General features: G+C 38.1%; 1 protein-coding gene across 2 annotated transcripts in view; it reads right to left on the reverse strand.

Moving 5' to 3' along the window:
• Smarcc1 (SWI/SNF related BAF chromatin remodeling complex subunit C1) overlaps window positions 1–18,181 on the reverse strand; it is a 109,215-nt gene that overhangs the window by 57,929 nt on the left and 33,105 nt on the right. For both annotated transcript variants that reach the window (XM_075964571.1, XM_075964570.1), the window contains exons 8-16: window positions 17,874–17,949; window positions 16,148–16,273; window positions 12,604–12,725; window positions 9,593–9,717; window positions 8,389–8,448; window positions 7,366–7,403; window positions 3,717–3,838; window positions 2,239–2,310; window positions 59–172 (exon numbers count right to left, since the gene is read on the reverse strand). In XM_075964571.1, coding sequence (XP_075820686.1) covers window positions 59–172; window positions 2,239–2,310; window positions 3,717–3,838; window positions 7,366–7,403; window positions 8,389–8,448; window positions 9,593–9,717; window positions 12,604–12,725; window positions 16,148–16,273; window positions 17,874–17,949 — 855 coding nt within the window. The remainder of the gene's footprint in view (window positions 1–58; window positions 173–2,238; window positions 2,311–3,716; window positions 3,839–7,365; window positions 7,404–8,388; window positions 8,449–9,592; window positions 9,718–12,603; window positions 12,726–16,147; window positions 16,274–17,873; window positions 17,950–18,181) is intronic.

Here is an 18,181-nt window from a genome sequence, read left to right on the forward strand (position 1 = left end):
GATCTATACAGAGCTACGAAGCTTGAAAGTCTTGGAGAACAGAACACCAAACATGTACCTCATCACAGCACACACATCTCCGGTCAGGTTTCTCCGGCAAGCAGTACTGGTTAAATATTCTTGGGGGTTTAGACGGTATGTGTCAATCATAAAATTTCGATATGCCAAATATCTAAAAACAAAAAAAAAATTTATAAGGTAGATTTGTGTCTTTCAGATAAAGGATTCCCAAAGCTAAAACTCAAAATCTTTGACAACCATAGGCAAAAGAAACAAAGAAAAATGATGGCAATGTTAAACAACACTGATATTGTATTAAAATACTAATAATTCTAGGACTGGAGAGATGGCTCAGTGGTTAAGAGCATTGCCTGCTCTTCCAAAGGTCCTGAGTTCAATTCCCAGCAACCACATGGTGGCTCACAACCATCTGTAATGAGGTCTGATACCCTCTTCTGGCCTGCAAGCATACATGCAGACAGAATAAACACTATATACATACTAAATAAATAAATAAAAATAAAATATTAATAATTCTAATAAACTCAGAAGCAATAAGATGTATAGTACATTGTAACAGGATTGGTTGCTAAGCAGTGTTCTCCACACTGTCTGTGAAGTTGTTCACCTGATACGCAGATTCTTTTATTACTTCACACCTAAAGAAACTGAAACACAGAGCATTTGAAAAGCAGCCTGGGACTGAGGGCTGGAAAGTGAGAAGACCAGAACTCAAGGCATCTCAGTCTGTGCTCTCAATAGTGACCCACCCTTACTTTCCACCCGAGGACTTGGCTCTGGACATAATAATATGCTTTCTCAGGGCCATCCATTCAGGAAGCCATAGCCAGACAACCAACCAAAGAGATCAACTTCAAGACAAGATAAAAGCAAACAAAATCAAGAAAAAACTTCAGACTAAATATCACAGAAGATTCCAAAGTATACTACTGCAGTATTTCTGCCACAAATGCTTTTTAAAAATTCAAAATGTTAAGGATTGTTACATCTGCCAAAAAGGTTTGTTTGTCCCCCCAAGACACGGTTTCTTTGTGTAGCCCTGGCTGTCTAGCCTGGTCTATGTAGTGAGACTGATCTCAAACAAATACAACAAAAAAGAGCCAACAAACAAAAAAAATTTCCAGAAATACATGCCAATGGGTCAAAAGAAAGACAAAAATGCTTCCTGACAGGGAACTTCCTTCCAGTTTCCTTTTTAAATTTTCAAACTGCTTTATTTTTTTCTTTTTTTTTTTTTTTTTTTTTTTTTTTTGGTTTTTCGAGACAGGGTTTCTCTGTGGCTTTGGAGCCTGTCCTGGAACTAGCTCTTGTAGACCAGGCTGGTCTCGAACTCACAGAGATCCGCCTGTCTCTGCCTCCCGAGTGCTGGGATTAAAGGCGTGCGCCACCATCGCCCGGCTGCTTTATTTTTTAAATGTATTTATTTATTATATATACAATAATCTGCCTGCATGTACACCTGCATGACAGAAGAGGGCACTACATCTCATTACAGATGTTGTCAGCCACTTTGTGGTTACTGGGAATTGAACTCAGGATCTCTGGAAGAGCAGTCAGTGCTTTTGACCTCTGAGCCATTTCTCCAGGCCCTTAGTTTCTTTCAATTCTATTGCAAAAGCAATGCTTTAGGAAATTTAACCCAATTCAAATGCAGCTAGATGGAACTATATAACATGCTTGTAATTAGTAATAATTTACCATGGGGATAAAGATTTTATACCCCACAGACCATTATATGTAAATGCATGTAACACCCATAGAAACAATTAAAGGCTACTATGACAAACCTCAATTAAACACCATTTACTAGATTTAATATTTAAATGCTAGAACTGATATACATATAATACGAAGTTTAGAAAAAAGAAAAACTACAAGTTCCTTTGAATTAATAATGGTACCGAAATAAGATATGAATAATTTCTGAGTGGCATACACACTATTTGCAAAGTACAAAAACAAAAAACAAAAGAAAACAACAGTAACAACTGAGTGAGAATTGTGACTTTACAATCAGGAAGGATGGGGAGAAGGCTCAGTTAAAGAAAGCCTTCTTTAACTCCAGCTTCAGGAGACCCAATGCCCTCTCATGGCCATCACAGTCACTGCACTTAGACGATACACATAAATACACATGTAGGCAAACACTCATCTACATAAAACTAAAGTCACAAATCCATGCTATGAACATTAAACTGCTATAAACACTAAGCTCACATTTCTGGAGTCTTGGATTTGTTTTTCCCATTAAAAAACTCAGGAAGAGCACGCCGTTCAATCACATGAATACTGAAAAAAAAAGAGATTGAGATTTTTTATTTTTTTTTAAAGAATTAAATCTTAAAATTTGAGCTATACATTACTCAATTTTCAAAGGGAAACTAATAAATCCAAAAACTGAGTACTTCCTGCTAAAATTAGTTTGGACAATTTCTTTTACGTGTAAGAAACAATACAGTTAAAAGGTTGTGAATTTGTGACCCATAACACATCGTAGTTTTCTTTCTTTCTTTTTTTTCTCTTAGTTTTCTATTGTCTAAATTAACTAAAAAACTTCTACTAGAATAGTGGCTCAAGTCTGTACCACCAACAATTGAGAAACAGTAAAGATTGACAAAAGTCTGATGATAGGCTGGGGTATAACCCAAGGCCTAGTCTCAAAAAGAAACAAAAATTATGAGGAAAATAAAAATTTTATTACTTCATTTTTCTGTAACATTATGGCAACAAAATGGCACAAAATGATAAGATTTCTTCAGGAAGTGGTTAACAAAACTCAGAGTAATAAGTATGGCCACACAACGAAGTCATCAGAGAGCTGGAATTTATAATACTTAGTCAGATTCCTCAACACCAGTTTGTCTTCTTCTAGCCCTCAAAACTGTGATGAACTAAAATAAGTCGAGGAGTGTCAGCTCTTATTAAGGAACTATATATAAAGATATCTGATAATTTTTAAGGTTTTTTTTTTTTTTAGGTCAGAAACACTGTAGAGTCAAAGAAAAAAGATTAGGCCTAGCAAACTGTATGTGAATTGACTATGTAGCCAGATTTTGGTTACTTATGTATGTGAGTATTTGTGTGTATGTAGTATGTGTGAAGACATATGGGTTCCAAAGAAAGCTTTCCAGAGAGGCAACATGCGAAGTATTAATTACATAACAAATCAGTGATCTATGAAACTTTGTATTTAAAACAACTTTTACTTCTAAATTGTTTTTAAACAATTTTAAAACAAAGAAGGAAAAAGAGGGACTAAGACCCAACCTAGAAATTACAAAAGTGAGGCCAGCCTGGGTTACAAAACAAGACCCTATAGCACAGTGATTCTCAAACCTTCCTAATGCCATGACACTTTAATACAATGCCTCCTGTGTGGTGACCCCCATCATAAACTTATTTTGCTGCTACTTTATAACATTATTTTGCTGCTGTTATGAACTATAATGCAAATATCTGCTATTGAGGATATCTTGATATGCAACCCCAAATGGGTCATAACCCACAGCTTAAAAACTACTGCACAGTGATGAGGAAACACAAAAAACAACAACAAAACCTAAGAATATGTAACAATTAAATAAATAAATAGCCGCCCATCTTCTTTATTCACAGTGACTCAGAAGTGAACAAAACAGTACAAACCAGTTTGAATATCAGCGTTCCCACCCCTCAGGTGGGTAAAGCCCACTCACCAGTTATAATCAAACCAGGATGCATAGCTGGGAATAATGATGTGATTGGTCTGTTCTGTCACGTTATCTTCACCTGGGTCAACAGACCGACTAGGATCACCTTTGCTAGGATCCTCATCTTCCTATAAAAATATGAAAGACAAGCTAGCTCAGAGAAAAAACTACAGACAAATCACACAAATACTAGGTCAAACAAAATGAAGATAGCGGAGCCAACTGGAGGGAGGAGGAAAACCGTTCTCAAGCACAGATCTTTCTTACTTTTAAGGGGATAAAAGCACTGCACCGACAATAGACTTTACTTTTTCTTTTATCAAAATAAAAGGACACTCAAATTATCTAATAACAAGATTAACTTTTTTTAAAAAAGAAACACTTTCATAATCAAGAATTAACAGGTACCAAATCTTTTTTCTCACAAGAGCTTTTCAGTTTTTGAAACTGTTATTTCAAGTGTATTCCAGCATGTACATCTAGAGATGCCAGAAGAGGGCATCAGTTCCTCTAACTCTACAGTTATGAGCTCCACCACAGAGTACTCGACAAAGAGCAGCAAATGTGATGTCTCTAAAGTCCTTCACAATGGTTTTAAGAAAGTAAATCATTACATTACTTACAAAAAGGGAAAGATTCTAACAAAGCATAATGATAAGATTGCTTCTATTCCAAATACTAAAACAGAAGTGCCTGTTAATAGCCCTAAACACCAAGAGTTACAAAAGCAACTAAATATTTCTGTAGAAAAACAGGCAGAAGTAGTAAGTTATGAGCATAACACACATCCAAGAAGTGCAACTAAAAGGCATATATTGTAGAGTAGTCCCAGTCCCCCATGTAGGAGACGCAACTCCCCCAATTTTTTCTCTCAAAACTGAATGCATACACAACACACATATAGCCTGTGTTAAATATTGAGACCCTGTTCCAATGCTATTGGATCAGATATCCAGTTTAAATGATCAGATGAGTTTATAATGACATGGTCTGAGGATCTCAGAAACTTCCTTCACTGATTATCTCAGATTACACTTTACAAATGGCAGTCACATCTTGTAGGTGTCTGAACTGTTGGCCTTTATGTTCTTTTTTGGAGTGGATGTTGTATGAAGGTCAGGGGTTAACTGTAGAGCCGTTTTTTCTACTTCTTCCTTTACATGTGTTCAGAAGACTGCACGGCAACTGCTTTTATCAGCTAAGCCATGTCAGCATGCCTGACAATTTCCAAAGAAGATAGACCAAACATTCAGAAAATATCTAAAAGCCTCCAATTGACTATTCATGATTAGCCTAAGCGTACATACAATGTGTCAGGTATGGTGGCACACACCTTTAATCACAGAGTTTAGGAGGCAGAGACAAAAACAATTTCAGTTTGAGAAGGATCTATTCTATACAGTAAATTCTGGGGAAATTATCAACCTCTCATCATATTTGTGTGTCTAAACCTTGTGTAAGAGTGTCCTCCCTCGATTAGTATTTCCTCAAGAAAAACAAAGAAAAGTCAGCGATCACAATAATTACCATAAGAAATCAAATACACTGATTTATTAAAAGTCATTCTAAATTTTGGGGCGAGAGTAGGGAGAACCTTGCTGTATAGGCCTGACTGGCCTAGAACTCAATATGTACACCAAGATGGCCCTGAACTCTGCCAACACCAGCCATATCTCACTCTTTCAAATTTAAGTTACATGAGTTGGCTATGGTAACACACACCTAGAATCCCAGCGATCAGGATATAAAGATGGAAAAATTAGGAGTCAGCCACACAGTGAATGTGAGGAAAGCCTTTTCCTCAAATATATGAGACAGTGTCTTAAAAAACAAACAAAAAAACCCTACTGAACCTTAAATCCCAGTAATTGAGAAGCAGAGACATTTGGATAATCTTTGAAATCCAGCCAACTGGTCAGCAGTGAGTTCAAGGACAGAGAAGGCTATGTAAAAACCATTTCAAAAAAAAATAAAAAACACAAAAAAACAAACAAAAAATAATAAAATAAATAATATCTAAACAATAAATATCTAAAACAATAAATAATACCTAAATCTTATTACAAACCTTCCCATAGATACATAAAACAAATCAATGTAATGTTAAATGTTACTTTGGAACAATTTATTACAAGTATATTTAGCAAGTAAAAGTCATTCAAAGAAACTTATATGCTAACTGTACATATTGCTAAGCATGGTGGTATACAGCTTTAGCCACAGGATTCACATAAGCAGATGGAACGTTTAAGAATTCCAGGCAATACTACAAAATTATTATAATCAAACCTGAGAGCTTGACTGGAACCGCCAATCCCCCTCTAAAAAGAGGAAGGTCCTACCTCATACCTAACACCTTTCAGCATCACCATGATGGGTCTCTATACTAGAACTGGTGAATGGAAAGCAGGTGATCAAAAAGTCTGAGGGGAATAAGATGCCTCAGGAGTTAAAGGCATTTTGCTGTCCTATAGATGACCTAAGTTTGGTGACCAGCACCCATATCTGGTAGTACATAACAGATTCCAAAGGATCAAACTCCTTCTTCTGGTATCCATGGGCAACTGAAAACAGTGTGGCGCGCACGCACACACACGCACACACGCACGCACGCGCGCGCGCGCACGCGCACACACACACACACACACGGCTAAAACAATGAATCTGTGTTGCCCCCCCCCAAATAAATCTGTCCAAAATTAAAATTAAAGCTTGACAAAAGTTAAATGAGTCCACCTTAGTTGTAATCTACATTACACCTGTACAAAGAGAAAAGTGAGGAAATCAAGGCAAGGCATTCACTACCCATCTGAATCCATTGGCATACCAACAGCAATGTAGTAAATTGTGATTACTACTTTGGAAATAGAAGAGAATAAACTTAAAAATTACACTACATGAGGGTGACCCTTCGAAAACACTAAGATTTTTTTCAATAAATTTTTTTATTATAAAGCAAAATGCATATTGCCGGCCTGTTTGGGAAAAGACTTTAATCCCAGCACTTGGGAGGCAGAGGCAGGACGATCTCAAGGCCAACCTGGTCTACAAAGCGAGTTCCTGGACAGTCTGAACCGTTACACAGAGAAACCCTGTCTCAAAAACAAACAAAAAATCAAAACTATTGTCAGAAATTAAATTATGAAAAAGGAAATTTAACTGGATGTAGTCGCTAATGACAGTAATCCTAACTAAAAAGTAGCCATGAGATTCAAGGTCAAATCCAACTGGACAATAGTTTGAAGGTATGTCTCAAAAAAAAAGAAAAAGAAAAAAGAAAAAGAAAAAAAAAATGAGTTACAGTAGTGTATGCCCTGATTTCAACTACTTAGGAGATCAGGACAGCCCACTCACTAAAGCAAGAATCAGGCCAGGCTGAGCAAAAACTGGAGACCCTGTCAAAAGAAGAGGAATGAATGGACTAAGGGATGAGGTAGTAGGTGCCTTTTCCATAATGTACACAAGGTCCCCATTCCGTGAACCTGACATGATACTATCAGCAGTCAGGTGGGATAGGTTAGATAGAGGATCAGTAATTAATTCAAGGACATTCTCAGATCCAGGTAAGGTTGGAAACAGAAAATTCTGTTTCTGCTCAGTGCACATACATGACCAACAGAAACTTCTCTCAGCTCAGGATGAAATGAACTTTTACCTTTCCTCCTGTTGTAACTGCTTCTTCATCCTGCTCATCTGCAAAATCAAAACAAGTTGTTTTAATAATCATCAATGCTATTTTGAATTATGTGGAATCTTTATAGCCTTCAAAACTAATACTGGACAAAGAGAATGAATAAAACAAATCATTAAAAAATATTCAATATAAATAAACGATCATTTTATACAAATATGTAGAGATGGAAAGACCTATCAACGTATCAACAAATAAAAACTTTATTTTTAACAGCTATCATAATCATAGCATCACAGCAAGATCTTGTTGACTGAAGCACCAGTATCCTAAGGATGGGAAAGGGTAAGGAAGAGAGCAAAAAACACTAGTGACTGGTGCGGGCATGATGGCCCAGTTCTCTAGCCCTAGTAGATGCAGAAGATCCTGAGTTTAAGGCCAGTCTTGAACACACAGTAAAATTTCAGCTTTTAAAAAAGAAAAAAAAATGTAGATATCTACTGAGTACAGAATATCTAAGGCATAAATGTTGATTATAAAAAGAAAAATCTAGGGCTGGAGAGATGGCTCAGTGGTTAAGAGCATTGCCTGCTCTTCCAAAGGTCCTGAGTTCAATTCCCAGCAACCACATGGTGGCTCACAACCATCTGTAATGAGGTCTGATGTCCTCTTCTGGCCTGCAGACATACTTACAGACAGAATATTGTATATATAATAAATAAATAAATATTTAAAAAAAAAGAAAAATCTAGCTAGGGATTAAGGGCGTGCGCCACCACCGCCCGTGAAAACTATATTAAAGTGAAAATAAAATATTGCCAAGTTTTTGCTAGTCTATGAGAAAATGCCATGCACTATCAGCTGGAGGTCATTGGGAACACAAACAACAGATCATGGTAAGAAAATCAAAAATGACAGTAAGAAGATTGTTGGTTAACCCTGGACAGTAGTAAACAAAGCACACGAAAGTAACAATCTGCAGTAAAGCAAGCAGGATTGAAGGCTCAGACATAGTCAAGAGAAAGCATTTGTATATGGTTTCTTTACCTAGATCTGCCACTGTGCCGCCTTTAACAGGTGTGTTTTCACTGTCTTTCTTTGGGTTTACTAGAAGAGGAAAAATCATGTGTTAAAAAAAAAGCCACTCAATTTTAAGAATATACAGTGAGAAGCTGAAAAGACAGCTAAGCAATTAAGAGCAAGAGTCTCAGAGTAACAGTAATCCCAAGTGATCTGAAACCCCCTTACTTCCTTGGGCCTGTGTGGTACACATACCTGCAGACAAAACACCATTACCATAAAATAAGCAAAAGTACAAACAAGATGACAGAACAGAATACATATGGGTATCACTATAACCTCAGTGGAGTTCACTACTCAATTTCATGTCAAAATCATGGGCTTTGGCCTCAAGACAATAAACTACCTGCCAAGCTTCTATAATTCTATTATTAATCACTCAAATAGAACATAATTCTATTTTACAAATGCAGAAAAGTGAACTTATCAATCCAAGATATTCCATCCCTTCTCCCAAAACTTTGGTGTATTAACCATTAGCATGTTTTTACATTATGGATTTTCTCTTTAAAAAGGTATTGGTGACACACACCTTTAATCCCAGCAATCCAGTAGAGGCAGGCAGATCTCTGTGAAGTCAAGGCCAGCCTGGGCTAAAATGGGAGTTCCAGGACAGTCGAGACTATTACACAAAGAAACCCTGTCTCAAAAAACACTGGTATGGTATCACATAGCTTTAAAATCCCAGCACTGGGGAGGCAGAGGCAGGCAAAAAACAACAAACGTGGGGGGCTAAGCTAGCTGTGCGGGAGCCGGGTGGGACGAAAATCAGGCCTGCTCACCTCTTCACTACACAACACTATATAAAAGCTAGGTTTAAATTTATGTACCTGGTATATCTAATCAATAAAGAAATCACAAAAAATGTAACATAGCCCATAAGTAACATAAGAAAGTGAGACTATTTTAAAACTTATAGAAGAAAATCTACTCATATTAAAAGGTAAGGGAACAGTGGCACAAGCCCAATACTCAGGATGTGGAAAGATGCAGAGAGATCGCTGTGCATTCCAGGCTAGCCTGGGCCTACATGTGAATTCCAGGACAGCCAGGGCTATACAGAAAGGTGCTATCTCAAAAACTAAAAGAAGGAAAGAACACCAAACATGACATTACAAGTTGTATGGTGAAGTGACAGGCACCACTCAGCATTAGGCAGAAGAAAACCAACCGTTCTTAGGGAGCACCACTTCTTCTATATTTGGTACAGGTGTTGGGTCTTCCATGTCCTTGGTAAGATCTTCTTGTTCATCTTCTTCTTTCTGACTTCTACGCTTCCCATAAAGGCTAGCTTGTCTGATATATACAAAGCAGAAAAAAGGCAATTAGAGATATTTTTAGCAAAATATTTGAAGTTATAAATTATTATTTATATTCAGAATTACTTTTTAAAAAAAAATAATCAAACGAATTAGATACCTGACTCAAGAAACATCAAATAAGGCTGAAACTAAGTGACTGGTTAAGAAATGGAACAGTCATCCTACTATTCATGAGGATATAAAAGAACACCTGCTTAAAAAAAAAAAAATACAGCATTCTCTCATAATACAATCCTATACACAATAAAATGAAAGGTTTAGAAAACAGACAACTGTATTTTCTTGAGGTTATCATTCGAGTATTAAAAACTAAAAACTCCTTATGCTCCTTATGAAAACTACCAAGGCTCTATTTCTAAATAGTTACCATTTATAAAATAAATGGTATGCTCTGGAAATACTCTGGAAAATAAAGACAGAAAGGATTTTCATACTTGAGGAATTATAAAAAAGACAGAATCAGCACCTAATTCATGCGAGATACAAACAAAAAAGCATTACATCACGATATGGTGGCACATGCCTAGAACTGAAGCACTTAGGATGGCAAGGCAGAAGGATGCTCTCAGCCTGCCTAAGAAACATGGTGAAACTGTCTCAACACACACACACACACACAAATATCAAGAAAATACACGACAGAAAAAAAGAACCTGGAGGCAGGAACTGATACAGAAGGCATGAGAAGTGCTGCTTACTAGATAGCTAACTCAACCTGTTTGTCTTTTTTTTTTTAATATTTTATGTATGAGTGTTCTATAGGTATGCACACCTTTATGCCAGAAAGGGGCATCAGATCCCACTAGAGACAGTTGTGAGCTGTGTTGCTAAGAATTAAGCTCAGGACCTCTAGAAGAGTCAATGCTCTTCACTGCTGAGTCATCTCTCCACCACCCAGGCCCACCAGTTTAGCAGTGGCCCTCCCACATCACACATCAATAAAGGAAATGCACCACAGACTTGCTCAGGGGGATATCTGGTAGGCGCATTTTCTTAATTGAGATTTCTTCTTCTCAAATGACTCTAGCCTGTTTCATGCAGAGGCAAACAGATGTTCGTGAGTTTGAGGCCAGCCTGCTTACATAGTGAGGTAAGGACAGACAAGACTACACAGCCCGACTCAAAATAAAACAAACTTAACAAAGCAGACTGGTGGTGCTGCATGCCTTTAATACCAGCACTCAGGAAGAAGAGGCAGGCTGAGCTCTGAAATCAAGGCCAGGCTTGTCTATAGAGTGAGTTACAGGAAAGCCAGGGCTACAAAGTGAAACCCTGTCTTGAAAAACCAACTAGTCAGCCAAAATATATGTATGTGTGTTAAAGTAGGTAGGTCTGAATTATCAAATATCTATTTATGACACAATTACCATATCATCCTCTGTACTCCAGGTACTGTATTTATACAAATAGTTTCATTTTATATTATCAGCAATTAATTCAATAGAAGTCAAAGTTAATGCTGGGCGGTGGTAGTGCACACCTTTGTTTCCAGCACTTGGGAGGCAAAGACGTGCAGATCTGAGTTCAAGACTAGCCTGGTCTATAAAGTGATTTCCAGGACAGCCAGAATTACACAGAAAAACCCTGCCTAAAAAAGACAAAATATAATATAAAATCAAACAAAACACAACACAGCAAGACAAAAACCCCAAATTGTCACTCAAGACTGTCAGGAATGCTGTTGGGCTGTCAGGACATCCAACAACTGAACAGTTACAGGTTCTATGTCAGTCATTTAAACACAAATGGGAGGGTTAGTCAGACAATAGCTATGGTGTGTCACGGAATTAAGCCCAGGCTATCCTAGAATATGCTTTGTAGACTAGGCTAGTCTAAAACCTTTAGCAACCCTCCTACACTTGCCTGTTAAGGGCCAACACTCGTATCAGGACATGACTTCTTTCTTTTTTATTTGTTTGCTATTTTGTTTTTTAAGACAGGGCTTTGCTATGTAGTTCTTACTGTCCTGGAACTCACCTTTTTTTTTTTTTTTTTTTGGTTTTTCGAGACAGGGTTTCTCTGTGGCTTTGGAGCCTGTCCTGGAACTAGCTCTGTAGACCAGGCTGGTCTCAAACTCACAGAGATCCGCCTGCCTCTGCCTCCGGAGTGCTGGGATTAAAGGCGTGGGCCTCCATCGCCCTGCCTGGAACTCACTTTGTAGACCAAGCTGACCTTGAACTCAGGGAGATCTGCCTACTACTGCCTCCTGAGTTTTGGGACTAAAGGTGTGCGCCACCACCGCCCGGCTCCACAACATGATTTCTAGATTCCTTACCTGACACTTTTCCAATATGTACTTACCCACAAGGAGAAATGGTTGTATCTAAAGCGTTTTTATAGAAGTAAAACTTCTATTAAAACTATCAAAATGTAAGGTTCCTGTAAAAACTATAAGGCTGGAAGGATGGCTCAGACACATGGCCTGCCAGCATGAACTCCATCCTGGGACCTACCCTCATGGTAAAAGGTGAGGACCTACACATGCACGCATGCAATCAGAAATAAAAAATTCGGGCTGGAGAGATGGCTCAGAGGTTAAGAGCATTGCCTGCTCTTCCAAAGGTCCTGAGTTCAATTTCCAGCAACCACATGGTGGCTCACAACCATCTGTAATGAGGTCTGGTGCCCTCTTCTGGACATACACACAGACAGAATATTGTATACATAATAAATAAATAAATTTTTAAAAAAAAGAAATAAAAAATTCTAATGCAATAACCAAAACAAGCTAAAAGACAAGCTATCAAAGTAAAAGACTTCAAAAAAGTCAAAAAGAATTATTTTTTGGCAAAACTCCAACATGAATATAAAAACTAGAGATTTTTCTCACAGACTTCCAAACATGCTACAAACATCTTACCCTTTTTTCCCACTCTTCTTCCGGGATTCTGTGGGTGTGGGAGGAGGAGGAGAGGGGGAATGTTTTCTCTTTCGGGCATTAGCTGATGCTTTTCGATCCCTCCTCTCTGGACTTCTGACTGGCTAGGAAGAAGTAAATAAAAAAAAGAAATCAGACAACTTGTCATTCCTCAGTTTCCACAAACCCGTGTCCAAAGGTGACTTTTCATACACTGGATCACAGAAAATGAAGCAACAACACTAAGCACCAAATACCAGCATAGAAAAAACTTTCTTGATTCACAAAGCGAGCGGTTCTCAACCTGTGGGTCACAAACCCTTGGGGTGTATAATGGCCCGTTCAGAAAGGTTTGCATAGAACCATAGGAAAACACAGGTATTTATATTATGATAAATAACAATTAGCGACAAAAATAATTTTATAGTTGGGGATCACAACAACATGAGGAAACGTATTAAAGGGTTGAGATCCACTGCAGTAGGCAATATATCAAAACTGAAATGCTAACCAGAATTCCACACCTATTTAAAGTATACCACAATAAAGACATACTAAACCATATACAACAAAACACACCAGTGCTCAACATTTGTGCTCCCAGATAAAGAAGCATTTTGGTAACTATTAATATGAATGAAACATGCTACTGAACACAGAAAGTACAAGGTCAAATAACACTGTCAAAAGTGGCATTTATAAGCTGGGCGGTGGTGGTGCATACCTTTAATCCCAACACTCAAGAGGCAGAAGCAGGCGGATCTCTATGAGTTCGAGGCCAGCCTGGTCTACAAGAGCTAGTTCCAGGACAGGCTCCAAAGCTACAGAAAAACCCTGTCTCAAAAAAACAAAAAATAAAAAAAAAAGTGTCATTTATAAAATAGTCTACTCTGAAAGCTAGGTACGCAAGTGCACACCTATAATCCCAAAACTCACGAGGCAGAGGCAAGCAGAAAAAGAGCTTGAGGCCAGCCTGGTCTACAGAGTGAGTTCCAGGACAGCAAAAATAACACAAAGAAAGCTCTGCCTTGAAAAAACTAATAAAATACTTTGAGGATGAAATGTTCCAAAGTGGCAGAAGGTTTGCAAGTACTTGAAAAGCCCTAGATAAGACTGGATTTTCAGCAAAAGAAAAAAAATATTAAGTATTAAAGGAGACATATATTTCTAAGAACAGGTCCAAAATTTAAAACTGTTTATTAACAATCAAATCACAAAACTAATACAAACTAAATATAATAAGGACCCAATTTTAAAATTTTGGGGGGCTGGATACACATCTCAGATAAGAGTATTTGCTACTACTTTGCCAGACACTCAGGTTCCGTTCCCAACACCCACATGTGGTCTCAAAACTGCCTAACTCCAGTTCCAGAGAACCAAATACCCTCTTTGTATCTCCTTAGGCACTACAAAAACACTTGTAAACATGAAATACATGATAGTCACTGTCTATGTCGGGCAGCCCAGCTCAGAAGAAAGAGTGAAACAGGTAAACAAGATGGGAACTACTTCTTCTTAAAAAAAAGATTAGGGTCAAGATTAGCATCAGGCGTGGAGGGCAGGGCCTTTAATCTCAGTACTTGGGAGGCAGACAGGTGATTCTCTGAGTCCAAGGACAAAGCCTGGTCTACAGAGTGAGTTCTTGGATAGCAGTTACACAGAGAAACCCTGTCCTTGAAAAAAAAAGCAAAAAACAAAAACGTAAATATTTAAAAATTTAAAAATGAACAAAATTAAGTGTGATAAAGATGTTTTAGTATTAAGGTAACAGATATGAAAATGAGATTTATCTCTATTTTCTGTTAGTGGTTTTATACACACGCACAAATATAAACACCAAAGAAAACATAAAACGAAAAGGAGCAAGCCAGGAGTGGTGAAATACACTTATAATACCAAGCACTGGACAGCCTGAGGCTGGAACTGCCAATTCAGGTTGGCTTGGACTCCATGCTAATTAAACTACACAGCAAACAACAAAACAGAAAGGAAATAAGAAAAGCAAAAGAAATCCAGTAGTCACAGATGAGAATTATCTTGGAATCTTGGGTCTCTTCACTGGATGTCACACATGCTCAACGGTTACAAAACTTTCTTTGCGACACCAAATCCTACGAATGATGAGGTTCTGTTTGTTTTTAGAGACAGGGCCTCACTTTGTAATTGTGGCTAGCTTGAACTCACTGGCCTCAAACCCATGGATCTGCAGGTTTCTGCCTCCTGAGTGCTGGGATTAAAGTCGTAGACCATTCCTGGCACAAACAGTGCTTTTTATGGAATCGTGAGTAAACAGCCAGAATTTTGAATTTCATTTAAACATAGTTTTTAGGTTAGCATATGAAGTAATAGGTCTCACTGGGTCATCTTCATATAAAAAAGAACCTGGGCTCAATAGTAAATAAAGAACATCTCTTAGAATACTATGGCATTTTAATTCTCAGGATTATTTTAAGACAAGTATTTCTGTACTATTGTGTCTGCACTGAAAAATTTACTGAATTATATTAAATAAAGAAATTGAATTTCCTATGGAAAACTGGTAGAGGTCAGGCTGTATACTTACACATTAAGAATATGAAAGTTGCCGGGTGGTGGTGGCGCACGCCTTTAATCCCAGCACTTGGGAGGCAGAGGCAGGCAGATCTCTGTGAGTTCGAGACCAGCCTGGTCTACAAGAGCTAGTTCCAGCACAGGCTCCAAAACCACAGAGAAACCCTGTCACGAAAAACCAAAAAAAAAAAAAGAATATAAAAGTTATGTATATATTACTTTGTTGGCTAAATTTTAAAATACATTTAAAAAGTAAAACATAAGGCTGGTAAGGACATGGCAACTCACAACAACTTGAGTTCCAGGAAATCTGGCAACTACACACAAGCATACATGTAAGCAAAACACCAGTGCGCATAAAGCAAAAAGATTTTTTTTTTTTTTGGTTTTTTTTGGATTTTCGAGAAAGGGTTTCTCTGTAGTTTTTGGTGCCTGTCCTGGAACTAGCTCTTGTAGACCAGGCTGGCCTCGAACTCCCAGAGATCCGCCTGCCTCTGCCTCCTGAGTGCTGGGATTAAAGGCGTGCGCCACCACCACCCAGCAACTAACTGAAAAAAACAACAACATAGGGCTGATGAGGTGGGTCAAGGGTGAAGAGGCCGGAGACTTAATTCCTAGCACCCACAATGCAGCTTCAAAGCCCCAGCTCTTCTGCTGTCCAGATACCATGTATGACAAATCAGTGCACATACATACGTAACACCACATACATTACAAAATTAATTGAAAATGTTAAAACCTGAATCTGGTGGAGTAAACCAGCTGTACAACTACCAAACTATCTGACGCATTTTAAATTTTAATGATTCACTCGGATTTCCATTTCTCTTTCTGTCAAGATGACAACAGTTAGCTGTTAATGATTCAGTAACTTGTACAAGTACGTTGTAGGTGATGTCTCTCGGTGTGCATGTAGCAATTTAGTAAGAAAGAAAACACGGAGAAGAAAAAAGAAAAGGCAAACACGGTCAAGAAACAATGGCAGAATAAATACCTCTTCATTCTTTGTTGAAATTCGCTGACGAAAACTCACTGGCTTCCTGTTCTCGTCCACTTCATAGTCCTCTTCATTCATCCACTCATTGAAAACGTCAGTGTCCAAAATCCATTTTACATGAACCTAAAACCAAACAAAATGACCCAATTATCATCTGACACTAGAAATTTCCCTCCTCTTCTGTCAGGGTCCTCAGGACTACGCAGTAGATAACAGCTAATACTCATAAGGTCCAACCCACCAGAGGAATAATTATCTAATGAAGGATAGGAACTTTCTGACAGGCACACAATTTTGTAAACAAAGAGAAAGTTCCAGAACTATACTTATTCAAGGATAGAAAGAGACAAATATTTAGAATAGGAATAAGGAAAAAAAAACATGCATGCACCACCCTGCCTAGCCCTCAAGTTGTATGTTTTAAAAAACGAATTCTGCTCTACTTTTAAAAATGTGTTTTAAAAAGATATTTCTGGGGGCTGGAGAGATGGCTCAGAGGTTAAGAGCACTGACTGCTCTTCCAGAGGTGCTGAGTTCAATTCCCAACAAGCACATGGTGGCTCACAGCCACCTATAATGAGATCTGGTGCCCTCTTCTGGCATGCAAGCATACATGGAAGGAATGTTGTATACATAATATATAAATAATTCTTTAAAAAAAATAAAAAGGTGTTTTGGAAGGAAGACCATCAACAAGAAGTTACCAAGGCCGGACTGTGTGAACAAACAAAGACCCTTTCACTGCTGCTCTGGAAAAACATCTCTCACCAGCAGTGGTGGTGCACACCTTTAATCCCAGCACTCAGGAGGCACAGGCAGGCGGATCTGAGTCAGAGGTCAGCCTGGTCTACAGCATGAGTTCCAGACCAACCAGAGCTACACAGAGAAATCCTACCTTGAAAAAACAAACAAAACAAAAAGTCTATATTGGAGTATAACTCCAGAGCGCTAAATGTCCATAATGGTGGTGACATCGTGGTGGCAGGAACAAAGTTGAAAGACGTTAATTCAAGGCACCCCCCTTCTGAACTTCACAACCCACATTTCTCATACTCTGCACTGGCTTTGGATTCTTCTCAAGCACACACCATTCAGAAATTCCTAAAACCTTGATACTAAGTCATCAGCGACATGAATATTCTCTCGAACTGAGGACATTAAAAGGAGACCATCATTATGCATCCCTTTTAAAAAACACTGTGGCAGCCTAGGCACAGGCGCATTCCCGTAATCTCAATACTAACGGTTCTGAGGCAGGATGCTCATTACAAAATCAAGGCCAAGAAGGACTACATAGTAATGTCAGGCACAGCATAAGCCAGAGTAGTAACAGTTTATCAAATACAAATTTACCGTAGGCTAATTACAGTGTGTAAAAATAATTTGTGTATGTTTTTATTTTCTTTACTTATTATTCATATATATTAGTAAGAATATTTTGCCTGCCTGGATGTCTATGGTCAGATCTCCTAGAACACTGGTGTTGACAATTGATCCTAGGTTCTAAGCAAGAACAAGTTCTTTAACTGCCTAGCCACCTCCAATTTCAAGTATAATTTGTGGATTGGCTGCTTTGTTTTTATTTTCTAGACAAGGTCTTTCTATACGTTCTAGGTTGGTTTTTAACACACAGAGATCCGCCTGAATCTGTCTCCCAAGTACTGGGACTAAAGGCATGTACTAGGTCCAGTCAAGAATAATTTATGTTTTACAAACCCATTACCTTCCATGGCTTTTCTGGAATTGGTGGATCTTCAATTTCAGCATCAACATCATTACAGTGGACCCAAGTGTCATAGCTAAAGCAAATCACAAACAAAACAAAACAAAATTAGAGGCAAAGTCTATTTACTAGAGAGACTACTCAACCATTAAGAATATGTGTTACAAATATTAGGAACACATAGTAAAATGATGGGCCAATGAGAATGATTTGTGGGTTAAAAAAAAAACTGTCACACATGCCTAACAACCTGAGCTCATTTCCCAACCTGAGCTCATTTCCCAGAAATCACATATAAGAGAAGAACT

The sequence above is a fragment of the Microtus pennsylvanicus genome, chromosome 3 (genome assembly GCF_037038515.1).
Source record: "Microtus pennsylvanicus isolate mMicPen1 chromosome 3, mMicPen1.hap1, whole genome shotgun sequence".
In the NCBI taxonomy this organism is placed as follows: Eukaryota; Metazoa; Chordata; class Mammalia; order Rodentia; family Cricetidae; genus Microtus; species Microtus pennsylvanicus.